We start from the raw sequence: 27,494 nt of genomic DNA on the forward strand, positions 1-27,494 counted from the left end.
AGGGGAGCGGGGGCCGGGGGCAGGCGGAGCCCCAAAGAGGCGTGGCGGCGTCTGGGTCTGGGGAGCTCCCAGGTGTCCTCGCCTCCCACAGCCGCCACTCTTCCTCTGGGGCTTCTAGCGGAGCCCGCGTCTCCTGCCGCTGGGACCCGCAAGCCGCTGCCGCGGACTGAATCTGGCCCGCCACCTGCTCTTGTAAATAAAGTTTTATTGGGGCACAGCTGGAGTCCGTGGCCATTCACAGGGGCCTCAGTGAGTCTTTCGAGCCCACAGGACCTGGAATATTTGCCCTCGGGCCCTGACAGAGAAGTCTGTGCGGTCTGAAGCCTGCATTCCCAAACATCGCTGCATCGGAGTCTGGGGTGGAGGGAGACGCCGCGAGACGTCCAGCCGCCCCCTCACTGCCCACCCGGGGCCGCCTGCCGCGCAGACCTTGCTTCCCCTCCCTTCTCCCCACGGGCAGGATTCCACTTGCTCTGTGTGGCCGCACCACACGGCTAGACGATAAACCCCTCATGTGCCTTCAGTGACGGGGAACTCACCCCCACCCCGAGCCTGCCACACCTGCGAGGATCCACGAGGGGAGGACCCTCCAGGGGCTCTGTGGGCAAGCCCGTGGCAGGGGAGTGGGGAGCCGGAGCCAGGGTCAAAGTCGGGTCTCCCAGCAGCCCCAGGGGGCTCTGCCAAGGGCACCCAACAAGAAGCCCTTCTTGGAAGGCAAGTGCGTTTCTGAACTCCTCGGTCCTCATGGACACACACCTGGTCTCAGGGTAGCTGCTTTATGAGCTGAGGGCTGCTGCCCAGATGGGCAGGAGCGGGTTTCTCAATGACAGAGGGGCTGGCCCGGAGTGGGTGGTGAGGGAGGCTCGGCCTGCGCTTCCTCCAGCTGCTTCCAGCCACGGGACTGTCCCCATAACGGCCCGTGGATCCCCGACCCTGACCCCAGGACAGGCTCCCACTACAACAGCCGGGGAGCTGGCCTGGTCTTGGCGGAGCACTTACTATGTCCCCGAGCTGTGCCCTCCTCCCCACAATGGCCTTGAGCTTTGGTTCTCTGGGTGTGAGCCCCCTTTTCAAGCAAGAGAACCGAGGCTCACCCCTCCTGGGTCACTGCCCCCGGCCTCACCACAAATCGGGCCATGTGAGCCTGTACACAAGCCCCATATCCAACCGAGGACGATGCCTGGTGGTGCTCTGTCCTCCCCGGGAAGGTGACACCACACTCTCTGTCCACAGGAGAGGAGATGCTCATGCAAACCACAAAGCGGCAGGCTGCCCAGCACGGACCTCCTCCCCACAGCAAAGCAGCCAGTTCCGTGGTGTGTGTGGCCACAGGGCTGGCAGCGGCCCAGAGACCACAACTTCCGAGGCTGGGTGGTAACTGGTTTGGAGCCAGTGCCCCAGTCCAAGTCTTGCGCTCAGTGGCTTGAGAGCAGGGCTCGGTTTTCTCTTCTGGGGCATGGGGATGGCAGCCTTCCGGAGCAGGAGCCCAGCACAAAGGAGCTCAGACATGCACGGGGCTCAGAGTGGGGCTGGCCACATGCTAAGTCTCTGTCCGTGTCAGCCGTGCATTTGGAAGACATGCCAGAGAGGCTCAGGGGTCCCCGAGCCGGGGCCAGAGGCCGGCAGGAGCTGCCTCAGCATGCACAGCCCTGACCCCAAACCCACCAGAGCCCTGAAGGCCCCCCACACCCTCGCTGGACCGGCTGCCGGCCTCCAGTGCGGCTGCAGGCTCATGCACGGTGGCTGCTACGAATTACCATCACGAGCCTATAAATAAGCCACAGGGAAGACACGAGGGTCCTACCGTCTCCCAGGCGCCATGCCCTCCGCGAGCGGGGCTGGTTCCTGAGCTCTCACTGAGCCCACGGGCCCCAGGCTCCCACATTCTCCATCGGCCTGCGGCCAGCCACCTTGGCCCCACGCCACGCTCTGGCAATGAGCTGATGCCGCATCCTGGCCACGGACGACACTGAGGCAGCTCGGGGCTCGGCAGGGACGGGCCTGGCAGGACCCTGGGCGCCCCACGCCTTCCCCGCCAATGGCAAGAGTCTGGCTTCCTTTCAGTGTGCAAAAGCCAGACAGCTTTGGCTCTGGGGGAGGGAGGAGGGGAGGCCTCGCCTGCAGATCTAGATCCGGCCCCCCCACCCTGAGGGTCAGCTACCAGGCCTGGAGGGGACCCCTGGGGATGTGCGTCTCCAGCCTCAGCAGAGGCCTCTGCAGACACTCAGAAAAGCAGCCTCGAGGCCCCCTAGCATGTGCCTGGCCCACAAGCCTTCTGCTCTCTGAGAAGCAGACAGTCCCTGCAGAGTAACTGAGGACACCGGTTCTGGCCACCAGACCCGGCAGCTTCGCTCCTCCCCGCCTCACTCAGGCTGAGCTCTCTGCCTTCCTACCTGGGCGTGCCAGCGAACTCCTACTATACCGCAAAACCCTGCTCAACCATCCCAGCCTCTGGAAAGCCGTCTCAGGTCTACTTAGGCAGAGACGGTCATCTCACACTGTGCTCAGCTGGCCTGACTCATTGCTGTGAGGTTAGTCAACCATTTCCGCATCAGACTGGGGGTCCCCGAGAGCAGGGAGCATCGAAAGCCAGGTTTTTGTGAAAGTTCACTGCAAAGACCCTGGGGGTCATGCAGCCTGGGAGACCTCTCCGTGCTCATCAGCCCCGGGAGAAGTCCCATCTAGGGAAGAAGCATCTATACTGGGATGCGTATCTCCTGGAAGGCCCCTGGGGGGGCTGGTGTCAGGGAAGCATGGCAAGTTCTCAGCCTGGGCCTCATGGGTCCTCCCCCTCCACAGGCTTCCCCAGAGCCTCTGGTGACAGGAGCGGCGGGCAGGGTCCCGGGAGGCGGGGAGCCCAGGACCGCATGGGTGGGCTGCGTGGTTCTCCCCGAGGCTTTGCTTCTGCCAGGGGACCCTATTCAGGCAGGGTCCCTGCGGTGCCCAGTCCCGGGGTGGGGAGAGCCCACGGCTGTTTCTGTGACCGTGTCTTGTGACCGCAGCACCCACCCCCAGCACCCCTGCTGGCCTACCCAGCTCCCCGTGGCTCCCCTGCCAGCTGGAGGGAGAGGCTATATTTGCTTACTCACAACCTTGGAGAGGCACAAATTGTCATCACCCTTCTAATTACCCAAGTGCCACAGTGCTCCTGAGACAGAAGCCAAGGTCAGCGCCCACGCGCTCAGCACACCCGGCAGAGTGTCACCCGGCTCGGCTGAAGGGTCCATGTCCCTCTCTCCTGCAGCCAGCCGCGGGGACCACGAGGGATGGAGGCCCCCAGCCGCGTCCCCGTCAGCATGGTTTTGCTGGACGGGGGAACACCGGGTGATTTTCTCATTTTCCTCACATGAGCCCGGACTTCCTTTAGTGTAAAGCTATTGCGAATGCGAGCGTGTGTCACTTACAAGAAGAACCGTGAACCAGCTGCAAGCCCTGCCCGACCGCACACACACACAGCACACACACAGCAGAGCGACTGGCCAGCCCTTGGGCGTTGGCGGGCTGGCAAGGGGCCCCGAGGCTATGCAAAGGGAAAGGAAGGCCTGTGGGGCTGACAGTGACCATGAAACATGGCCTCATCAAAATCCTGCATTTGGGTCCCAAAACCAGCTGGACACCACGGCGGCCTCCTGCTCTCCTGGCTGGAGCCCACATGTGCACCCGGAAGCCTGAGGACCTCAAGGGCCCTGGGGTCATGTGATATGGGCCTTAGCTGGACAGGGGCGCCCACACAGCCTCGCGGTTGCGAGCTCCAGCACCTTCAGGGCAGAGTGAGGACAGTGCGTTCCTGAAGCTCGGGCCAATCTGGGGGCTCAGGTGTAGCCCAGGAACCAGGCAGGGAAGCTGCGGGACAGGGGCCCCTGCCCGGGAAGATCAGGCTTGAGGGGACCCGGTGGCCTGTAAATGCTTGGGGTCTGCATGTGAGTCACGGAGGGACGGCAGAGCCCGGCCACCAAGGGGGGTGGTTTCTGGAGGGTTCATGGCTGTCCTGGGGGGAACTGAGCTGGCCTGGCCGGAAGGAGGGATTGTAGGAGCAGGTGCTATGAGTGGATGCCAGGCGGGTGGATGCCGGGCAGGCACCCCAGGCATGGTGGGCTAGATGGACCCGAGGTCCCTGCTGTCACAGCCTTGGCCCTTCAAGGTCATGGCCCAGCTCCATCAGCCTGGGTTCATCTGCTAAGGAGGCTCACCCCAGTGGGCTGGTCAGCCCTCCCAGAGGCGCTGGCCCACACGGAGGCCTGACCGCCGCCCCATGGATTGAGCCTGGGGGAGGGAAGGGGGAGCAACCGCCACTGAGCCTGCCGGGCCCTACTGGGGAGCAGGCACAGAGACGCAGGGAAACAGCAGCGTGCCCACCCACGCATGCCCGCACACTAACCCCTGCTGCTTCCAGAGAAAGGACAGGCCACAGCTCCTGTGTGCAGGCACCCACTGGAGGGATCACCACGGAGATCACTCCAGAAGGCCTCCTCCCCCACTCCCAGATCAGCACTGCTGCTCGGCCCAGGGTGTGGGGAGGCAGCCCCTCCCCATCCACGGCTGGTGTCTGCGAAGGGCAGTTTGGCCACGTCCCTGGAGACACTGAGCATCCCCCTCTCCGCCCTGGGACCGAGCCTCGCACAGAAAGGCACACGCAGGATGCTGGCCATGGCCACGGGGTCATGCTACAAAGACAGCAACGTGTGCCAAGCGCGGCAGGAGCCGGTGAGACGGGCGACGCCACAGGGAGACAGGACCCCTTCCCATGGCCAGCACACCCCCAAACGCATGGGGGGGGGGCGAAGATAATCCCGTTACGTGCTCGCCCGCGAGGAGCAGGGGCAGGACGAGTGCGCGGCAGGCTCCCATCTGTGAGCATTCATGGAGACGATCGTGTGCAGGGAACGTGGCCAGTCGCCGCCGCGGCGAGCAGCGCGCCTCACCTGCATCCTTCCAGAGTTCAGACCCTCAGCCGGCACTGCCCATTCAGATGTCAGATTAAAAGTGGGAATTCTCTCAACCCCGTGGAGCAGGCAGACTTCTTCTGGGAGATGCTGGTTTCTATGTTCTCCCTGCTTGGGTTTCCCGGCCTCCGAGGAGGACTGCAGCAGGCTTCCTGGGTTTTGTTTCTAGAAGCTCTTTTGTTCCCAGGAGAAAAGGATTTGAGGAAACAGATTCTCTCTGACTGAAGAGAGATTCTCACCCCCAGCTGAGACAAATGCGGGGTGTCCTCAGGGTTGGGGGAGCACTGGGGCCCCGGACCACTGGCTAGGGGCTGCACAGAGGAACAGATGGGACCATCAGGCTGGGGTTCCCACACATGGGCACCTGCCTGGTTCCATGTCCCCGGGTTTCTCTGAACCTGAGAATGTAGTCCTTTCACGGACTACACGCTTCAGCTCCGCGCCCACCCAGCCATCCTTCTCCACGGGAGCCCTGACCAAGTCACGGGCCCCATAAAATCCCAGTGCCACAGTCCCACACCAGCCTCCCCTCTGCACAATCTCCCCTCTGAGCTCAAGCACTGGGCCATACAATGGTTTTCAAACCTTCTTCCTCTCATCACAGGGGCTTTGCACATTCTGCTCCCCAAGCCCTGTGTATTCTTCACACGGCTGTGTCCAAATATTTCCTCCCGAAGCCTCCGTGGTCCCGCGCCCGGGGGTGTCCGTCCTTGCGGTCCTCCTCCCGGAAGCACCGGGCTCTCTCTTCGGAAACTAGTCTCCGTACTTCAGGTTTTCTGGTTACTTGACCCGGCATCTCCTCCCTCCCTGGCCGGGAGGGCCTTCAAGGCCCGGACAGGGTTTGTTTACGCTCCGTTTCCCCCACGCAGACCGTCCGGGCGCTGGCACCGAGGAGGTGCTCAGGAAATGTTTTTCTAACAAGTGAGTGGACAAATATTTTGTTCCCGCTTTGGAGCCCCGTCAGCGTCGGAAGCTGAGGACGTCCCAGCAAAGCACAGATGTGTGCAGACACACGCGTGTCCTCATGTGGAGGAACGCACAGGCACACTCACACGCACGCCAATATACACACGAGTACCGTGCGGCACACACACAAGAGGAAAACTCCTCAGGCCGCCGTCTGCCACCCCGAGCTCATTAAAGCAGCTAAATATAGCCCGTCTGCAGCTGTGCTCAGCACGCTGCCCACACCAGCCAGGAAAAGACACCAGTTACCAGTGGAGCTGCGGGCAGGGGGCTCCAGGCATGGCAGGGCGGGGGGCTGCGGGCAGGGAGCTCCGGGCACAGTGGGGCTGGGGGATAGCAGCAGGTAGGGTCTCCGGGCATGGTGGGCCGGAGATGGGGGGCGGCTGTAGAGACACTGGAGGGGACCCTTGGTGGTGGTCCAGGCATCTGAGCTGCTCCTCTGGCTCCCGGGCCCCAGCAGGGGACATGAGGTCGGGCCCACACGTGGGGCGGTGCTGACCCCCCCACCTTCTTTGTCCCTTTCAGGCCACACAGGCTCCACAGGTGACGAGCCCACGGAGCCGAGCTCAGTCAGGACACGGCCTGCTGCTTGCTTCTGGTGAGGGTGCAAACAGTGACGGGAAATACTGGAGCAGACCCCGCGCGGGGAGGAAGGCCCCAGACGGCAAAGCACAGCACCCGCGTCAGGGACTCAGGATTGGAGCGGGCAGAGCAGCACGGACGACCACCGTCATCTCCTAAAGCCCACAATGCGCCCAGCTCCGTGGACAGCACGGCCCAGCAGGGGACGTGGCACCACCACGGCCGCCTTCCCCGCAGGCGCTCCAGGCTGCGGTTCTCGCCGACCCAGGGCTGGCGCTGGACCGGCCCCGGCCCCACAACCACGTTGCCGCACGTCCCTGGAGAAGATCCTGAAGGTGCAGACCCGCGGGACAGTCTTCAGCACAGAACGCAGACAGAAACCTACCCCCTCGGTTTGAAAACCGAACACAAGGGACTTCGCCTTCACGTAAACGCATGTTTTTTCCGGCCCAGTCCAGAAGTAGCGGACGGGGGGGTCAGCCCCACGGCTCTCCCTCTGAGGCAGGTCGTGTCTCCCTCGCTGGGGGACGTAGCCACACCCTGCCTCCCAGAGCGATGGGAGGTCTGACATCTTGGGGGGCCAGACTGGCCGGGGGAGACGCCCCATGCAGGGCTGGCTAATTCCCAGAGACAAACGAACCTTCCACCTGCAAACACCTGCTCTCATGGTCCAAACCCCTTCTTCATGCATAAGCCAACCTCTCCTGCCCCAAATGCCCCCAGGATAGACGCAGACACCCCTAGTTTCTCAGTGGCTGCTCCTAAGTTATTGCCTTCTTTCCAGTGGCAAACATACCTGGGCTCTTGGCTGAGTGCCCCTGCACTCTGTCCACCCCCGGGGCCATGCACCCCTGCACTCGGTCCAGGGCCATGCACCCCATCGCTCTGTCCAACCCCAGGGTCGTGAGCCCCCACACTCTGTCTGTCCCAGGACAGAACTGAGCGCTTCCTTGTGGCCCTTCCTCTTGGGAAACATGAAGGTCCTGGTCCCCTGGGTCTTCACTCAGCCTCCTCTGCAGGCTGAACTCTGGGAGCTCATCCTGGTGCCGCCCCACTCATGCTGAGCCCCGTGCACTTGGCCTGAGGCTTTGGGGTGCCCCTGGCAGAGGAGTCCAGCCCCTCCCCGGCCCCTGACAGCCTTGTCCACAGCTGCCCCAGGTACAAAAAACCCCTTCCATGCCGGTCCTGAGCCATGGGAATGCAGACACCTTCCTGCCCCTGAGGAATGGACCAGCCCGGGGGACAGGAGAGGGCACAGCGTGGGCTTAACCCTCGGAGAAACAACCACAGACCCAAACAGCAGGAGAGAGAAGAAGGGGGTTCGGAGACCCAAATGGCATCTTGACCCTCCCTGACCCCAGCCTCTTGAGAAACCCAACCCCGCCAGCAGCAGACACGGCTCAAGAAGACGTCCTCAGGTCACAGGGTTGACTGCAGACACTTTGCCATGCATCCCTGGGGCAGGCCCTGCAGGAAACCTGGAGAAGCCCCACCAGACAGATGTGCAGGTCCAGGACAACTAGGGGCGGGCTCTGCACTCACAGCCTCTAGGGGGTGGGGGAGGCAGATGGCATGTCCGCGTCTGTGTCACCCGAAGGACCTCATCTCTGAGGCTCCAAGGCTTTGCACCCCGTTCCTGTCCTCTCTGACCACAGGCAAATGGCACACAAGGGTTTGCACCGTCCCATCTGCCACGCCGGGCTCAGCCTCCTGGCCCACCAGCCCCCGCGCTGCCCACACATGGGAACTTGGGACTCCACGCTTGGTCCATGGGGCAGGGAGGGGCCCCAGGCCCAAAGAGGCTAGACCCACCCAGGCGGGAGACAAGCCTCCAGGGGGGTCGGGCTTAACTCACGCTGCTTCTCCTGAAGGGTGCTGGAAGTGCACGGGGCGCTCACGTCTCCTGCGGGAAAGAGAAGACAAGTGAGCAGACTCCCTAGCACGGTGCTGGGCATTGGGAGGCCACATGGGGCTCCTGCCCACCCCCTCCCAGAGCTGGGGTGGGGAGAGGTCTCTCCCCTTCGTTCACCACAGTCCACAGAGCCGGGGAACGGGAGGCCTGGCTTCTCCTCCCACTGTCCCAGGGCAGCTGCTCACAGGACACTGCCCTCTCTGAGGACACTTGGCAGTGTGCAGACTGCCACGGGCCCTCTCCTAGCTCCGCACCCACGTCCGCTCCTGCCTCCCCCCTGCATTAGCTCTGGATGCCCTGGGCCACCACAGTGGCCATCCTGGGACCGCCCCCTCCCCAAGTCCTGCCTCAGCCAAGGCACCCCCTTTGCCCCCAGCCAGAGGGACGACCAGCCCTCCCCACCCCCATCCTCACACAGTTGGGGCCCGAGTCCTGTGGGGTCTTCCTCTGAGACTTGGGCCCCACAGTGGAAGGGGCATGTGTGCTGTCCACTGCTGTCCCCGTGCCTGGCACGCTGCTTCTCAGCCGCACATGCCCCTACGGGCGGACTCCACTGAGTTCCGTGGACGACAGAACTCACCCCCCGACCCCAGAAAAGCCGCTCTCCGCAGTCCTGGAAGTCAGATGAACCCCTCGCGGCCAGTGGGCTCCGGAACGCATCGCAGACGACAGCCACGCACAAGATACACTTTCGTTCACACATAAACGATCCCCAGCCAAGTAAGGACACCCACAAACATCCCCCCCAAAGCCCCGTGAAGAGTGTTCTGCGGAGGGGACAGCCCACGGCCGACTTGAGAAGGACTGTGCTGGAGGGAAGATGCATACCCCACCGTCGTACTCATGGCCACAACCAACATCGCAAGGGTTGAAGCTCTCTGTGCATTTTCAATGACTTCCTTCAAATCATACGCCCTCAGGAGGGGAAGCCCCGGTCCACAGGCAGGGAGGGGTGGGCCCCCACCTGCACGCCCCATGGGGCACACTGCCGTCGTCCCCTGAGCTCTCTGCCTCCCGACACTAGACTCACACCAGGACACACGCTCTGCCCAGACCGCTCACGGCTCATGGGCCCACAGTGGCTCCCCTTCCTCGCGGTCTGAGCCTGGCAAGCCAGCCTCTCTGGAAAGCAGCCCCTGGGCACCTGCTGCGCCCACTCCAACCCCGATGCCCTCCACTGCGGGATGCTGTCTCTGAGTCGGTCTCGCCGTCTCAGGCCTCACTCCTTTCCTACACACGTAAGAGTGTGGCTCCCTGGTCAAGCTGTCCATGGCTGTCTGATTCCTACGGCAATGGTGAGCTCACGTTCCCCAGACGACGACAATTGTGGGAAGGAGGACCTCCATGCATGGCTGAGGCATTTACCCTTCACTCCTCAGATAATGGAAATCCCCGTGCCGGTCTCCCTGCAGGAGGAAGTCCTGGGTTTACAGCACAGTAGAGCTGAATGCAGATGGTAAACTCACAACAGGACCCAGCTTTTTCTCCCGCCCCAAAATGACACCAAATATTTTCCTAGGAATTGGTCTTTAGTGGTACTATAAAATAAGAAGGGGGTGTCCTTGGCAGAGAGGACACTGTATGGCACCCCTGGGAGGTGGAGAGCAGAGGGAACAGGTCAGGGGAGGCAGGGCTGGCAATGGCATGTGCAGAGCCTGTGCACAAAGAAAAGGTGGGGACCATGTTCAGAAGTACTAAGAGTTTGAAGATGGCAACAGCAGAGCATAAAATCAAGTGAGAGACCCTCAGCGTGGAGCTTTGTAGGACCGCCAAGGTCACACAGCCATACTGCCAGTGAGGAGAGGGGAAGCCATAATTTGCATCCTGCAGAGGAAGGAAGGCTGTGGCCAAAGGAGGGGCAGCTCGGGGGAAAGCAGTCTCCTCGATGGAAAACCCAGGAGCAAAAGAAGCTTTTCCAACCACGTGGGCCTCCTCCCAACACCTGCTTGTATTGACCGAGCAGAGGCATCTGCTCTCAGGTGTGGGAAGGGCTGAGTGTCTGAGAACAGGACACCCTGGGAAGCTAAAAATACCAAGAAGAATAAACCAGAAGCTCATGTCATCCAGCAGCATGTGCTACCCTCCCCGAATAATCAGAGCACAGCTGTTTGCAATAAACAGACACATCCCGGCAGCCAGTGACAGGCTGGGTGGGGGGGTCCGACTACGGAGTCGGGTACACAGTGTCACCCAGTATCACAGGAAGACCAAAAGCATGGAAACAGACGCCAAACTCAGTGACAGAGGGAGGTGAGCCCAGGAAAATGGATCTGCAGACCCCTTAGCCAGTCAGCAGGACCTCAGAGTCGAGCCATCACCACCAGGACCTAAAGGGCACTTAAAACACAGGTTCAGTGAGTCTGGAAGGGAGCTCCAAAATTCACATCTCTGACAGGTGTCCAAGTGATGCTGATGCTACGGGTCCAGGGAACACTCTTTGAGAACCATATTATTAGACACAGGACATAAGCCAGAGTTTGGGAGGAATCATGGGGTAAATAAAACAGCTCTCTGGGAAAGGGAAGACAGAGAAGGTGGTTGGGACAACTGGGCAGTGCCTGCCTCCCTCCTGACAATAAGAATGTTGCCTGATGACATTCAGTTTGTCCCTAAAACAAGACTGTAAGCAGCCCCTTAAGTGAGAGCTCACAGACTGTTAGTATAAATTATTCAGAAAGACATATGCAGTCTCTGAACATAAAAGATAGAAACATGGCAAGGACCAAGTGAGAAACAGGGCTCAGGGACACAGGGCTGTTCCCTACATGAAAGTCAATCACAGTAACAGAAAACAGGACAAAACCCACAGGATCATCTCAATAGAGGCAGAAGGAGCACTTGGCAAAACACAACACCCTTTCATGAGAAAAATCCCTGATATAACCCAGAATAGAAGGGAACTGCCTCGACCAAGCAAATGACAACTACAGGAAAAGCCCAGCTAACATTATATTTAACAGCAGAAGACTGAAAACTCCACCGATGATCGGGAACAAGACAAGATGCCAGCTCCCACCATTGCTATTCAGTATTACACTGGGGAATTTAGCCAGAGAATTCAGGCAAGAAAGGGAAATAAAATGCATCCAGGCTGGAAAGGAAGAAGTAAAACTACCTGTTTGGAGATGACATGATCTTGCGTATAGAACATCCTAAGGAATCCTTACCCCAAAATAAACCTAATAAATGATTTCAGCAAAGTTGCAGGATAGGATACAAGATTATATACAAAAATCAATTGCATTTCTATATACTTGCAAATAATCCATGAATGAAATGAAGAAAATAATCCAGTTACAATAGCACCAAAAAGAATAGAATACTTTGGAGTAAATTTAGCAAAACAAGTGTAAAACTTGTACCCTGAAAATTACAAAATGTCACTGAAAGAAATTAAAGAAGACCTAAATGAACAGAAAGACATCCCATGTTCATGGATTGGAAGACTGAAATTGTTGAAATGGTGATACACCCCAAATCGATCTACAGATTCAGCACAACCCCTATTAAAATCCCAGCTGGGTTTTTTGCAGAAATTGAGAAGCCAATTCTAAAATTCACAAGGAAATACAAGGAATACAGAATAGCCAAAAAAAAAAAAAAAAACCTTGCAAAACAGAGCAAACCACATGGATCCTGATTTCAAACTAACTACAAGGGCACAGTTATCAAGATGATGTGGTGCAGGCCTAAGGATACACACATATCATTGGAATAGAATTGAGAGCCCAAATGTAAATCCCTATGTTTCTCATCAACTGACTTTTGACAAGGATGCCAAGACAATTCAAGAATTGTCTTTCCAATAAATGGTTCCAGTACCACTGGTAACCCACCAGCAAAACAATGAAGTTGAACCCCTACCTCACACTCTATATAAAAATGAACTCAAAGTGAATCAGACCTAAATGGAAGAGCTAAAACTATAAGACTCTTAAGGGTAAATCTTCATGACTTTGTATTAGCTGATGGTTTCTTAGATATGGCCTTGAACACAGAAATAATAAAAGTGAAAGTACATAAAATGGGTTTCATCTGACTGTTAAAAATTTGCACTCTGAAGGGTATTATCAAGAAAGTGAAAAGACAGCCACAGCATGGAAGAAAGTATCTGTAAATCATATAACTGATAGGGGTCTAGTATCCACAATATATAAAGAACACTTATAACTCAACAAGAGAAAAACAATCTGATTTTAAATGGGCAAAGGATTTGAACAGACTTTCTTCAAAGAAGATAAACAATAACCAAAAAGCACATAAACATATGTTTATCATCATCGATCATTAGGGAAATGCAAACCCAATCCATAATCATATGCCATGTCGTACCCACTGGCGAAGCTATAATCGAACAACAAAGAGAAGTGCTGAAAAGAATGTGGATTGTCTGAACTCTGGTACAACACTGGTAGGAAGGGAACATGGGGCAGCCTAGCACTCCCAGTCCTGGGAGTGTCCCCACAAAAACCCGTACTTGAATACTTACAGTAGAATTACTTATAACAGTAAAAAAAAAAGGAAACCACCTGAATGTCCACCAGTTGATGAATGGATGAACCATATGTGGGACTATCATTCAGCCATAAAATGGAATGATGTTCTGGTTCATGCCACAGCAGGGCTGAGTCTCAGAATCACGATGTCAAGGCAGACAGCAAATTCAAAAGGCCACATACTGTTGGAGTCTATGCATACAAAATCCCAGGGTTTTGAGGAGAGAAAAATGGGGAGTGGCTGCTGGTAGGTATGGAATTTCTTCTTGGGCCGATGAGATGTTCAGGAACTAGGTAGTGGTGGCTACTCAGGGTCATGAACGTACAAACTGAACAGAAAGCACTGAATTGTGCACTTTATGAGGTTATATGGTATGCGAATTGTGTCTCAGTTTGTAAAAGAACTCGGCAGGACCTACCTTCCTTGGACAATGTTAATGGCAGCACTGTGCTTCCTGAGATCACTGGACTCAAGCTCGCTCCCGTTCCATGTCATAATCTCGCTGAGGGATCTTTGGTTAATTAGCCCACACTGAAGTGCATGTGGTCTATTTCCATCCACTTCTAACCCACCAGGGGACTCTGACATGTCAAAGAACAGGAAGAAAGAGACCTTGCAGAGCACAGAATGAGTCTGTGGCACCCACAGATAAATACCAGATTGTTACGGAAAAAAACCACAGTGCACAAAAATGAAAAGATGATTGTTTAAAAAGAAAGAAAGAAAGAAAGAAAAAGCAAAAAGGAAAAAAAAAACCAAAACAAAAATACCCTAGAAGAGCTGAGCAGAGGAAGGGCGATGGCTAGAGAAGACAGAACTGGGGAGCTACCGATGGGGTTGGAGCGAGGAACATTTCCAGAGCCCAGCAAGGACCAAGAAATAGGAACAGGAAGGGCAAGGGGAGTGTGGAAGGGGAAACAGAGAAAGAAACCCCTGAAAAATAATAAAAAGAAAACACACGTGTGTGCGTGTGTGTACATCAATATGCACAGATGTATACAAAGTAACATATACAACGTGCCATATAGTAACTTAAACAAGTGCAGAATCAATACCCGATACATTGTACTCCGTGTTGCGTGTTTTGTGTGTACAAAGTGCCTGTCATGTCCCATTACTGCACATACGTACCTAGTATACACTGTACGTGTTGTGCATCATATGTTATACATGTATGTGCACGTGTGTACGTGGTTATGTCACACCTCACAGGCCATCAGGAACACGGGGAACGTGAAACGGCCTCAGGCATCCAGGCAGAGCTAACACGCAGGCAGCTAGCCCATAGCTGAGTCTGTAGCCCAGAGAAGAAGTCGCAGCTGGAGATGGACATGGGGTCACCATGGAGGGCGGCGGCAACCACCCAGGCCAGTCTCCGGAGCAGACTTCTCCTGATGCGTCGGGGGCTTCTGCTGCCCAGAGTCATGCCCGGGCCTCCCTCCCGAGGCCCCGCGCTCAGTGCCCTCCTGCACGGGTGACTGTCGCCGGGACCCCCGCTCCTCCTTGGCTCCAGGGGGCTGTACCCTCACTGAGCACAGGAGCGGCCCGTGTCGTGGCGGATGGATGGGCGGCCAATGAGATGAATGCGTGTGTTCTGCTCTGTGAACGAGTCACACCCTGAGTCCCCAGGGGCTGCAGACACAGTGGTTTCCCCTCCTCACCCTTCCCTGCCCGCCCTGCTCCCCCCACCCACGGGGAGGAAATAGTATCAGCATCGTGGTTCTGACCCAGTGCAGCCCGTCAGGTACTTGCCGGAATGTACTGGTCCCTGAAGCGGATGACCTGGTATAGAACGCACTTGGCAAGTCCTGACTCACTTAAGCTCCCCCAACACTGGCACTAGCCCTGCTCTGCCCACAAAGAAAGGGAGGTGCCAAAGGTACCCAGAGTTTGCCTGCCTGCAGAGCCAAGTTCATGCCCAGACCACGGAGAGCACCTGAGGCTCTCCCTCCCTTGCCCTCCCAGCACCCCCAGCCCTGGCTGCTGCTCCTGCCCCTCCCAGCTCGCACAGGCGGAGTCAAGGGGGAGGGGATGGCCAGATGGGCCGTGAGTACAAGGCTGGGCTTGTCTTATAATGACTGAGCACTGTCCCGGGAAGCAGCTGGAACCTGGGACCCCTTCTGGGCCCCTCCAGGCTTCGTGGTGAAGGCAAGGGCAGGCCAAGGGTCCTTCTGCAAACGCATGGCTGTGACAACTGGAGCATTGCCTCTGGACAGGCCCTGGGGACCAAACTGGAGCCTGCCCTTCCTGGGAACGGCCCAGTAGCCCAGGCCGTTTCTTTAAGACCTGACTACTCTGTAGAGGCCCCAAAGCCCACCTCCATCCAGCTGGCAATGAGGATACAAGGGAGAGGAATTGAGCGTGGTGCCGCACCAGCTCCCAGGACCTCGGGCAAAACACATCGTCTGTAAGCCTGGGGTTCGCCATCTGTAGGATGAACACCCATCCGTCCCTGTGCGTCCATCTCACAGCACAGCTTTGGCACAGTGAGTGCCCCAAGCCCAGGGCACAGGGGATGGGCTCGAGGGAAGTGGCTCCAGGCAAGACACCAGCACTGAGCCAGCTGCCACCAAGACGGCCGTCCTCTCGGGCTGGGCCGGGACCATCTCACAGGACACCTCCAGAGGGGACAGCCTGGCCCAGCCCGTGTGTGTGAGGAATGACAGGGCCGGGAAATGAGGAAGAGGTGCGCTCTGGGCCGGGGGAGGGGGGACAGGAAGGACTAGCCTGGGGGCAACACGCCCAGAGGCCAGCCCCCTTGACCCCGGGTGGTTCTAGATCTGGCCCTGCTTCCTGAGTGGCCTTCATCCAACCCAGGCTCTGATGACGCGGCCTTCCCACTAAGCGACCTGCTCCACCCGCCCCTCGAAGCCTGGCTCCGTAGCTCCGTCCTCGGGAACCTTCCCTGCCCCCTCTCTCCCCAGTGCCCAGTGATCCTCTGCCCAAGCTTGAACCCTTACATCTTGTCTTGTCCTGTATCACCATCCCAAGCGGTAGCCCCAGGTGGGCCCCAGGGTTCTGTCTGCCAAGTGCTTGTATGCAGTAGGTGCTCAGCAAACTCTCAGGGATGTGAAACGGCCAAATGGGCAGGACGCCTAGGAGGACGGGCTGCTCTGCTGATGGGCGCCTCCATGAAAAGCCCCGTGGGCCAACCCAGCCGCACACTCCTTCCTCAACTACTTGGCCCACAGCAGGTGCGGCCCGCCCTGCTCCCCTTCCGGGTCCTTCCCAGAGGCTCTCCACCCGCCTCCCTGGCTTCACCTGTTCTGCCGACCCCGGAGATCGGAGATCGCCCCCGCCCCTGCCCTCAGGAACGCATGCCCCCGGGGGAGGTCATCCCAAGGACAAGGGAAGCTCGGCCGCCCGGCACAGAAAGCCCCGCACGAGAGCCCACGGGGGCTCCCACAGGCCACAGCATTTGGGGAGGTGCCCAGAGAGACCCGAGCTCTCGTCGCTGTCACCCACGCCCTGGCCCCTGCGGCACGCGCGAGCACACGCCCCGGCCCCAGAAGCAGAGGCTCACCCGGACGCTCGTCCAGCTTCCCCATGGTCTCCATCTGCTCCGCCAGGTCATTGGAGTTCCACTGGCTCATCCCGATGAGGAGGGCACTCTTCCCTTCGGCCACCTCCTCTGTGGGCAGAAGCAGAGGCGGGCGTGAGCACGCGGGCTGCGTCCAGGTGACCTACCCGTGGACGCAGACTTCCGCTACCAGAGGGGTCTGCGCTCGTGGACAGCTACGACACTTCCTGGAAGCTCCCGCCATGGGCAGGCATGGCTGCTGCACCCTATGGGGCCCCCATAGGCTGCGGCAAAGAAAGGGACGAGGGGACGGTCATGAGGGAGGCTGAAAGCCCCATCTGTGTCTCCGCTCCCTGCCACCAAGAGCGGTATTTCCTGAAAGGAAACGTGTTTGCAAGGAAGAGGAAAGCCATGCCCTTTGCTCAGTTTTTCCTTGGGTAGGTTATTGGCTTCTCCGAGCCTCAGTTTTTACATCAGAAAAATGGGTGCGGCAAGTCCCCCCAACACACAGACCTGCCGTGAGGGTTCAAGGAGGCAATGGGGCAAAGGTCTCAGGGCATGGGGTGCTGGTCGATAAAGACAGTACAGTCTCGCATGAGAGGTGCTGCCGCCGGCACTTGGGTTTGAGGGGGGCAGGACCAGCTCCGGTGTACCTGGGAGGGCAGGAGACATCCGAGCAGGCCTTGATCTGTAATGACCCCTTGGCTTTCATGTCACACTTGTGAACCCAGTAATGCCTCCGTCCTCTCCGACGTCCCCCTCAACCCCGTCTCTATCCCCGCTCTTCCCCAGAAGGGCTCAGAGACAACACCGAAGGAGTCAGTGGGGCCACGTTCCCCAACCACACTGAGCGCCGGTCCCCGGGCCCCATGTTAGCTGCACACCCGTCTGGTGCAGCCCCCCGTCCCAGAGCAGGGCAAGTCCTCCAGACCGATCCCACAGGCGTCCGCAAGCCCGGCTGTGAAAGGGACGAGCCTTCCTGCCAAGGGCACCGCACCCCTTCTCACAGGGTTAGCGGGTCCCTGAGGAGAATCCAATGGGTCAGGACAACCCGGAGCAGGAGACAGGAGCCAGATAGCGCAGGGGAGCTGTCCATGGTCCTGACCGCGCCGGCGCTCCCCGACCCCACCTGCAGCCAGGACACCTGCTCCTGCCTCCAGAGTCCACCTGGAGGGATTCACCCATGTCACCGGGTGCCGGCTCCGCACGGAGATGGTCACACGCACTTCACGACATCCCCTTACTCTGCCCTCGTGACACATCAAGAAAGGTAATGATCGGCACCATTTCCATTTTATAGACGAGGAAAGCTTCGCACAGAGCAATTCAGGACCTTGCCGGAGGCCACCAGTCAGAACCGGGATTTGAACCCAGATGCACCGTTCTGAGAGCCCTCCGATCCCGACAGCCTGGCCTGGACACCCTGAGTCATCTGCCCAGCCCCCCAGCCAGGCGCCACACGTACGCCCTGACCGCTCCCCACAGGCGGCCTGCTCCCCGCTGGCACACCTCTACGCTGGCATGCAGCGCTGTATTCTGGGCACACCCCGGCCGGATTCCAGTCCACACTCTGCCCCACGTGTCCTCCAGCTGTTCCTGTCCTCGTGTCTCTTCTGCTGGGCTCTGGTTTGACAGCCCTTCCCAGCAAGCCGTCCCGAGGACAGGAGAGGATGTCCTGCACCTGCGAAGCTCCAGGGGCACACGTGTGGTCAGAAGATGTCAGGGAGTACAACCCTTGGGGAAGCAGGACCGCCAAGGGCTTAAAAGCTGAGCTCTGGGGTTCGACAGGCTCTCTTCAACCTTGGGTGCACGATCTGTGGGCTCTCGGACCTTGAATGGTAACGTGTGTTTACGAACCTCAGTATTTCTCACTATGAAACCACATCGTGGCATCAGGGGTTGCCCTGAGGTTAGATGAGGTCAGGAAGGCAAGGTGTCCATGGGCATGACGACCACAGGACAGAACCGCCCATGAAGATGACAGCACAGAGCCCCATGGGGTGTGTGTGTTTGAGGTGGTCAGCGTCCCGGGGACCCCCAGGGCTCAGCAGAGCCCCCTCCTCTCCTGGCCCACAGCCCCTTGGTCTCTTTCCAAGAAGTGCAGCATCCTCACAGACTTGCGCCACGTCCCTGCGCTTGTGGTTGGCCATTCTCACCCATACCCCCCAGCCCCCCACTCCTCTCAGGCTGCGGCAGTCCCTGCCACACCGTCCCACACCACCAGGGCAGGCCTCGCTCTGGCCACATGCTCGAGCTCCTGCTGCCCGGCTCTCTGGGCTCAGGACCTCCCTATCCCCACTGGGCTCTTACTGTTCTTCCTCTCCCACTGGATCTCTCTCAACACCCTGGTTCGGTCCTGGGGAGCCACCCACCCCCACTCTGCTTTCAGGAACCTTCTGCAGCTTCTCGCACTCGCTGACCCCAGCCGCCCTCGCCCACACTCTCCCCTCCCTGGGTCTCCCCTCTGCCCGCTCTCAGCTCTCAGCCTGGGGGGTTCACTCTAGCAACAGTGGGCTCTTCCCCGAGAGGACACGCACACACACGCACACCCAGAGCCCATGGCCGCTCTGTCCGCTCCATGTCCCTTCGCTGCGGTAAGTGCCTCTCGGCAGGGCGCACGGAGGCCACGAAGCGCTGGCTAGACGCGTGCTCTGGTTACCGATTCTGCATTTTGGCTGGAGGCTGCGCCCCGCATGCTGACCATCACCCCAAGAGACTCTGGGGGAAGGTTTTTGCACCGACCTCTCCCCCATGGAGCTCCCGTCCCTGCCCAGCCCAGACCCTGGACGGACTCGGACCCTGAAGCGAGCTGGGTCCTTGCCTTTTACTCACGGCCTCTGTGTCCTCCCACCCCGGGGCCACAGGATCTCAGAGCAGCGAGACTCCTTGTTCCGCACAGGGAGGATCCACCTCAAGCCCACTGAGCTGAGGGCGTGTCCCCTTCCGTGGTCACTGGCCTAACACCACCTGTCACCCCTGCATCAGACACCGATCTCTCAGGACCGAGGAGAGCCCTGCCCTGGGGCCTCTGGGTTCAGGACTGCACACCTTCCCCTGGCGCTATGTACCGCAGTCCAGCCTGCCCCCCACCACAGCCATCACGGGATCCCCACACAGCCCATCTCGGATACCTCGGGGCAGCTCTGTGGCACCCACTCCTCCTCTCTCAGCCTGAATGAGAGGACAGGGGTCAAGAGTTCCCCTGTGGTTTGATTCTGTGAGACCCCTTGGTCCCCTGCCCACCATGGCATAGCGTCCCGCTCGTCCCTGAGACAAACGACCCCACCCCTGCCATGTGCAACATGATGGGCCCCAGAGACTTGCCTGGGGTCAGACACAGGCCAGTCACCGGCCCAATCTCTGTCCAAGTGGCTTGCACTGTCCACTACCTTCCATCCCGCCTGAGGCTGTGCACCCACAGGAAGCCCAGACAAAGCTGTGCCGTGGTTCCCCGCGGTCTCGTGGCAGCACCATGCTTTGGTTCCCGTGGGCTTGTGGCAGCCTCACACCGTGGTCTTGGTTGTTTCCTCCCTTATTTTATTTTCGGCAGCTGTCAGTGTGGCTCACTTGCTCTCCGCGGTCTTCCCGCCCACCACCACCAATCAGCAGGCTCGGCAAGGGCTGGGACAGTGCCTATGCGCCCCGTGTGCCCTACGCGAGGGCAGCGCCCGCTCCCCGATGCGCAGGTACTCAGTAAACATGGAAAGAGGGGATGGGTAGGCGGTTTCTAGCCCCTGCTCTGCCCAACTCCTTGAGTGACCTTGAGCGACCCTGAGCAAGCTTCCCAGTCCTCTGGCCTCAGGGTCGCAGCCTGGAGATTGGGGTAGCAGTGTTGAACTCAAAGACCTAGCAGGCCCCCAGCTCTGACATGAGGTTGAGCCATGGCCTCTCCCGCCACCCCCCGGCTTTGCCCTCGCTCTGCACCCCAGCCCTCCAGACTGGTCTGCAGCCCCCACATCTCCTGTGACTGACAGGAGGGAGGAGCCTCTTCTGGGTCGAGAATCTGGACCCCAGCACCCAGCCCACAGTGCCCAGGGAGCTGGCCTTCTGCCCAGGGGATGCTGGGTGCCCAGCCTGCTCCACTCTCCTGCCCCCAATGCCTCGCACCCCTCACACACAGCCGAGCCCTGCACCCGGAGCCCAACCCTCTCCCCTGCACTACCAGAGTGAGGGGCTCCCGCCCCACCAGGGAAACCCTGTTCAGGCCTACAGGCTGGAGGACGGAAGAAGGTCCGACCTCGGTACTAAGTCAGAGAAAGGGACCTGACCCCCCCACACTGAGCTTCAGGGTTCCAGCCCCGCCACCCCAGCTTGATGTGGCCTCAGCTTCCCCATCTTCCCCATCAGAACACTGAGGAGGAGGATGTAACGTTGCAGGGGCCTGCTTGGACAAGCACCCCACCCAGGAGCTTCCCGACGGCTGGAGGATGCAGGGCCCTGCTAGAGGAGGGGACAGCAGGAGAACAGGGCCAGGGAGGGGACCCTCGAGTCCTGGACCCCCACGGCCTGGCCCTGAGGCTGAGAGCTGCCAGTGGGGCCTGACTCGGCTCAGGCAGCAGAGGACAGCTTCACCCCTGACTGCTCACTTGAGCCTGGGGCCCTCCAGAGGCCTTGATGGGGGACGACACGGAGCACCAGGAGGAGGGTAGGGGGCAGCTCAGAAGTAAGGGGGTCTGCACAGCCTGTGGGGCGGCTCCTGTGGCTAAGGGCTGGGGTGCTAGGCAGTGGGGAGCAGATAATGGGGCTCCCAGGAGCCAAGGGCAGAGGAGGGGGACAGGGCGGACCCGCGGCTGGGGGAGGGGAGGTCACAGGGAGAACAGGTGTGGCGGGAGGCACAGCGGGCAGGGTGGAAGGTGGGACCCTCAGAGGGGAAGCAGGTGAGCAGGCCTGACCCGCCCACCAAACCACACCACAGTGCTCCCACCGCAGGCCATCCCAGTGCTCTAGGAACCCCAGCCCCGATGAACTGCCAAGTATTTGAAACAGACGTTCTAAGCATCAGAGTAGCGACGCTTGTTGTCACACTGAAGCTAGCTGCTATGGAGACGCGGCCCCGGCAGCCCCTCCAGGCACTGGAACCGGGCATTCCCCATTTCTGGAGTTATGGAGGGCACAGGGAAACTGAGGCCAGGAGACGATCAATGGCAAGGCTGAGATCACGTCCCGAGTGCCCCACAGGTCCCGAGTGCCCCACAGGTCCCGGTGCCCCACAGGTCCCGAGTGCCCCACAGGTCCCGAGTGCCCCACAGGTCCCGAGTGCCCCACAGGTCCCGGTGCCCTGAGTGAGTGTCCCAAACACACAGTCTGTCTTTCAGACATTTTGCCAGGCATTTCAAAGCCAGCCGTCCCAGGAGTGAGCTGACCCCCCACATAGGGTGCCCTTCCTGGGTGGGGCCCAGCCAGCAGGTGAGGACCAGGTGCTCCGGGGGCAGGAGGAGGCCTCCAGGGCTTCTCGTCCACCTGCACACAGGCCTGGCAAGCGCGACCACGGGGACCCTCGGGAATTCTGGACAGACTCCGCTGCCCACCTGCCACTTCCTGTGTCTGGAAGGCTCCTTGCCCTCGTCCCTTGTCACCGTGGAGAGGACACCACAGGCTCCCCATCCCACGTCCATCAGGGACCCACGTCACCATGGAACGTCTGGTGCGTTTCACTCGTGGCATCCTTCCCCCTCAGGAGTGTGCCTTCCCCAGGGTCACTGCTGGGTTTGGCCTCCCCACCGAACCACAGGCCCGAGGAGGGCAGTGCCACAGCCCATGGCCTCTGCAGCCCGGTGAGTGCCTTGCACGGCACCCAAGGAGACCCAGAGGGTGGAAGAGTGAAGGCAGAGCCCCTGCTGGGGACTCACAGATCGGGTACCTCTGAAGTGTGGGACGTGGTGTCCAAGGAGGTAGAGACACTAACCCCCACAGGGAGCCCCTTCCCAGGGCTTCTAGAACAGTCTTCCAGCCAACGACGGAACGACAGCGTCCACTTACCTCTGGCATCAAAGAATTCATCGTCCGAGCTTTCCACGGAGTCGCTGAGCACGTTTCTCAGGTGCCAGGGGGCACCGCCGCCCGGGGGAGGGCCACCTGCCAGAGGGAACACTCCCGTTAGCCCGGCCTGAGAGTGCCTCCAGCGTGCGGCAGGCAGACCTGTGCCCCCAGACCGAGGGCCGCCAGCAGCCCCGCCCCTCGCCAAGCCGGCCAGACACACAGCTTGTGTTGGGCCCCCGACCCCCTCCACCGTGCTGCGGTGAGGCAGGCACGAGTGGGCCCCAAACAGACCGGAGTCGGTCGAGGCACGCCGCCACGGTCGCCGGGCACATCACGACTCGCATGGCCGTGCAGCGAGGGTGCGGGGTCACTCCCGCGGGAAGGGGGATCTGTTCACGATGGCCTCTCGAAGGCCCCACCACCTGCTCAAAATGGGACACCAAGGTCAGCGGAGCAGGGTACAGAGGCCCCGAAAGTCACGGCCGGTCGTGTCCGCGTCTTCCCACAGGCCGCCTGCTTCTGGCCGTGCCCAGTGGTAGGAGCGTGACGGGGGTGGGGAGGCCGACGCCACACCACGCGTGCAGCCTAGACACGCAAGCCCCCGTCGGGAGGGGGCCTGGGCCTGAGCCCTGCCCCGCTTAGAACCCTGTGGCCCCGTTTCCATGCCACGGCCTTGGTTTGCCCCGGAAGGTATGAACGGCCATGGGCCCTGGGCTCAGAGGATGTGAACGGAGGCAGGGGCAGCGTCCGGCTCACGGAAGGCCCAGAGCTGCAGCCTCTGGGTCCACACGAGGCCCGATGGCGCCGGCGGCCCTCCGGGGCAGTGAGGACACACACGGGATGTGGCCTTCTCCTTCGCCCGCCCGCGCCGGGCTGCCCTGGAGCCCCTCTCTGAGCTCCCTCCACAGGCACCCGGGCGCTCACGCCCTCCACTCGTCCCCAGACCCATGAAGAGTGGGGACCGTCCACACTGAAACCATGAAGGTGTCGGGAGAAACCTGCCCAGTCACTTTCCTGAGGGTCATCAGGGAGCAGCTTAACCATCGTGTCCGGCAGCACCGGAGCCTCGAAGGTGTCCGGCGTCCGCGTGGGGACAGGACGGAACGGTGCCATGGTCCCGGTGGAGGACACCCGCAGGTACGGCCAGGAGGGAGAGAGGCGGGAAGGGCAGGGACAGTGTGTTCCTTTGGGCCAGTTTGGAAAACACGCCTGTGTCTGCACACGGATTCGGGCAGCGTGTTGGTTAAACGCTCAGGTCTGAGGAGGGACGGCCTGGATCCACAGTCACTGAGGCCCCGAGAAGCTGTGGGAGGGTAGGTGAGCCCCTCCACAGCCCTTGTGCCTCAGTTTCCCCAGCTGTAAGGTGAGGAGAGCTTACACCTGCTGGGGAGGGTGTCCCCCTCGAGCGACGCATCACGGCACTCATGAGCCCACAGCGAGCATCCGCGGCAGAGATCATGGTACAAATTTATGTTCAGCCATGTCACTGCATCGGGGAGGACACGCCCAAGAGGCCGGCAAAGGTTCCTGCGGAGCGGCTCTGACAGGAGGAGGCTGGGAGACGCGGCTTCTACACGGCTGAGTGATTCGATTCCCGAGTCAACCTATTCTACCCATTCGAAGAGGCATGTTTCCTCACACCTTTACATCTTTAAAACCGGACCACGTGGCCCGAGAGTGCATATCCCAGCTCCGGCGGGCACTGGAGCTACTCAGGCTCGGACAGCACAGACCCGCTCGCACATGGGCCCTTTGGGAAACACTCGAGGCTTTTCTTTCAGCAAACATCCTTATAGGTTTACTAATCATGCTTCCTCCCCTGCAGCAGAAGCCCCAGTAATCCATGGCACGTCGCACAGGAGACACGCAGAATGCGCAGTCACCGACCACGTGACTGGAGAGGTCTGGTCACCAGTAGGGACTATGGCGTCTTAGAGACTAGGGGAGATAGTGAAATCACCCTGCACTCAGGGCTGGTCCTCCCAGGGCACCAGCCCTGGCCAGCACGTCACACGTCATGTGTCTAGAGAGACCCGTCTTCTTATAGAAGATCCCTGCCTCAGTTTCCTCATCTGCACATTGAGGAACCTGACGGTGAATGTCCCTTTTCCATTCTGACTGACGTCGGAGGAGCCCGTCTGGCACACATGCCAGTGAGCAAGGGGGAGGTGGGTGCTGCCCCAGCCCTGGCTACGGGAGCCGGGCGTGGGCACTGTGACAGCCCCAGGGAGCCCACGGCAGCCCTGTCCCCTCCGTGCTCCGCACCCCTGCAGGAAGCTGGCACTGCTCCCTGCCATACGCCCGGATCCCACATCACAAACTGTTCCTGAAGGGCGAGACCAGCCCCGTGGGCCCAGGGACCCTGCCCCTGCCTGTCGCTGTAGCCTCACCCACCACTCACTCCCAAACGCACCCCAGCCTGAGCACCATGCTGGGAGCCAGGCCAGAAGCATGCTGGGAGGTGCGTTCTGAAGCCCGGAGTCCCAGCGAGGGGCACCCACATGCCCCGCGGGGACTCTCTAAGCTCTCAATGCTTGCCCATCCCTGCGGGCCGCGTGGCAGGCTGGGCAGCCAGTCCCTGCTCACAGACTCTGTCTTTCCTGAGAGGTTGCACCAGTGTGTGTGTGTGTGGGGGGGGTGCTCCAGCAGCTGCGGCAAGACAGGGAGAAGAAACCAAAGGGATACGGATTTGAAAGGAAAAACCCAAGCCGCCTTGATGCTCAGACGGCATCATGTCTACACAGAAACAAAACCTCCACAGAATCGAAAAAACCCACCGGAAACGCCCCTGGAACAGCACAGTTGCCGGGTACGAGGCCGACACACGAAGCCAGCCGCACCCTGGGCTGTCAGGAGGAGCCGGAGTTAGACACTTAAGAAACAAAACCATTTATAACCTGCACCAAAAAAACCAAACCCACGAAAAGAAGCGCTTGAGTAGAAACCGAATGTCTGCAGAGAGGCTTGAGACCCAGAAAGCACAGTCATTTAAACGTCCTGCCGAGTTCACCTTCATGCACATGCATTCCCGGTCAGCAGCATACACACTAGACTAACACGCAGATGTGCCTCGCTGCGCACACCCATTCTGGTCCACGAGGTGAAGCCTGGACGGCCAGGATGGTCCCACTGTCCCTGCTGTTTGGTCCCCGCGGGTTGGGCAGGGCAGCGGGCTCAGCGGAAGCTTCACCCCAGTCTGTCCAGTACCTAAGCTTGAAGGGCAGAGGCTCTGGGATCTGTAGGCCACACACCGGCGCCTCCCACATCCTTCCTTTTGGGCCACCATCCCTCTAGGTCACTGCCACGCTGACAACAGGTGTGACGGGCTGGGCTTCGTGGGGTCCCGGGGCGGGGGGAGCGGCTGCAGGGAAGCAGCGGGACGAGGGTGTGAGACCTTCCTACAGATGCGTCGGTCCCTGAGAAGGAGCCGGACACACCGAGCATGTATACATGTGTGTCCTGCACACACGCATGTGGGGTGCACAGGCGGAGGGAGTGCACGTGACCCGCCCCACAGCCGAGGGTGTGGACAGCTGTTTGCTCGAGGCCACAAAGCCCGTCAGTGACCGAGGCAGCGTGGGAAGCGGGACCCATCCAACCGGCCCTCTGGCTCTGCGAGTCAGCGTCTGGGTATCCTCGTGTCCATGTGGACATCTCCATGTGCACCTGCCCTCCTGGGAGGCGGCCATCCTCCCGAGGCCACCCTTCCCGACCCTGTCCGAAAGACACGCCAAGCACATGCGCCCCCACAGAACGCCCTCCCCGCCTCTGTGCCTCATGCACACCAGCTTGCCAGCAGGGGTGGACACCCAGCAGAAACGTTACCACGTGGCCATGGAGCGACACCAACCCGGGCTCCCGCTACCATTTATGGGCCCGGGACAGAAGCTCACGGAGCTCGTGGGGCCTCGCTTCTGTCGCCTGCGAGATGGGCATCGTAGCTCCAACCCTGTCCTCGGGAATTCAGCCCAGACTGCCCACTGTTGGGTCCAGTGCCCTGACCCCCCACCAGCGGCAGGACTGAGGCGTAGCCAGGGCTCACGGGGGCTTCCCGGCAGCCCCCCACGGCCACAGACCCATCCACGTCCTACAAGGCCCCCTGACATCCTCCAGCAGACTCTCCTCCTGTCCCACCTCCTCCAACACACTTACTTAGAGCCCTAAATTGGGACCAAAGAGAAAGGGGGAAAGCCAGCCTCGCCGTCCAGAGGGATGCTGAGGATCCCTTGCTCCCGTGAGGCCCTGACCCCCAGCAGGCTCTGAGCTCTTTCCTGCTGCCCAGGATAGTCTTTTGACTGGGCCTGGGCCTCCCCAGCACGGGCTCCGATCACCAGCCACACACACCAGTTTGTCTTCCCCAACTGGGCTGGCCCAGGGACACGGCAACAGAGGGACACGTGGACAGGAGCCATCAGGGATGCTCGGCCCTGTGCCAAGGAACCCCCAAAGCGGCCCCAACCTGCGGACAGGAGGCCACCGGAGAGGAGACACCATGCTGAGCTCAGGAGCCCCACCCGAGGGGGAAGGCATAGGCCGACCCCTCTGGGGCCAGGCCGCGGGCCGGACTGCACCCTGGGGGAAGGAGTTAGGGCCGAGCCAACCTGGATTGGTCCGTGCCCCTGGGATGCAGCTTCCCAAGAGCCCAGGACAGACGAGGGGCAGCCCAGCCACAGGGCTGAAGGCCAGTTCCACACCCCACAGTGTGGGCAGCGTGTCCCGCAGGCAGACGCCCTGCAGGCTGGAGGGCCCGGAGGCCATCCTGGGGAGGGGGCCCAGCTGAGCCTTAGGGGCAGGGTGTACAGGGTGGACAAGGTGGCAGGGACAGGTCAGCGCAGTCACTCCATGACTGTGGGTGCTGGATTGAGACGCTTCTCCTCCGGAACGGGAAGTCTGGCTCATCAGAGCACAGAGAGGCCTCCGGCGTCTGCGGTGACGGCCACATGGCGCCGGGGTTGAAGCAGCCCCTGCCAGCTGCCTCCGGGGGCTCCAGCGACTCTGAGTGGCGGGGCAGGACTGTCCGGCATTGGGCCAGCCCGCGGCTGGATGCAAAGCCATGGCAGGGACGCCGCCTGCGAACCACGTGCACCTGGGGGCA

At 60.2% G+C, this 27,494-nt stretch overlaps 1 protein-coding gene across 4 annotated transcripts in view; it reads right to left on the reverse strand.

Moving 5' to 3' along the window:
- The window catches only part of PITPNM3 (PITPNM family member 3), a 58,177-nt gene that overhangs the window by 23,087 nt on the left and 7,596 nt on the right, over positions 1-27,494 (reverse strand). For all 4 annotated transcript variants that reach the window (XM_059380919.1, XM_059380920.1, XM_059380918.1 and 1 more), the window contains exons 2-4: positions 22,400-22,495; positions 16,424-16,531; positions 8,347-8,394 (exon numbers count right to left, since the gene is read on the reverse strand). In XM_059380919.1, the coding sequence (XP_059236902.1) occupies positions 8,347-8,394; positions 16,424-16,531; positions 22,400-22,495 (252 nt within the window). The remainder of the gene's footprint in view (positions 1-8,346; positions 8,395-16,423; positions 16,532-22,399; positions 22,496-27,494) is intronic.

Source organism: Mustela nigripes, chromosome 16 (assembly GCF_022355385.1).
Source record: "Mustela nigripes isolate SB6536 chromosome 16, MUSNIG.SB6536, whole genome shotgun sequence".
In the NCBI taxonomy this organism is placed as follows: Eukaryota; Metazoa; Chordata; class Mammalia; order Carnivora; family Mustelidae; genus Mustela; species Mustela nigripes.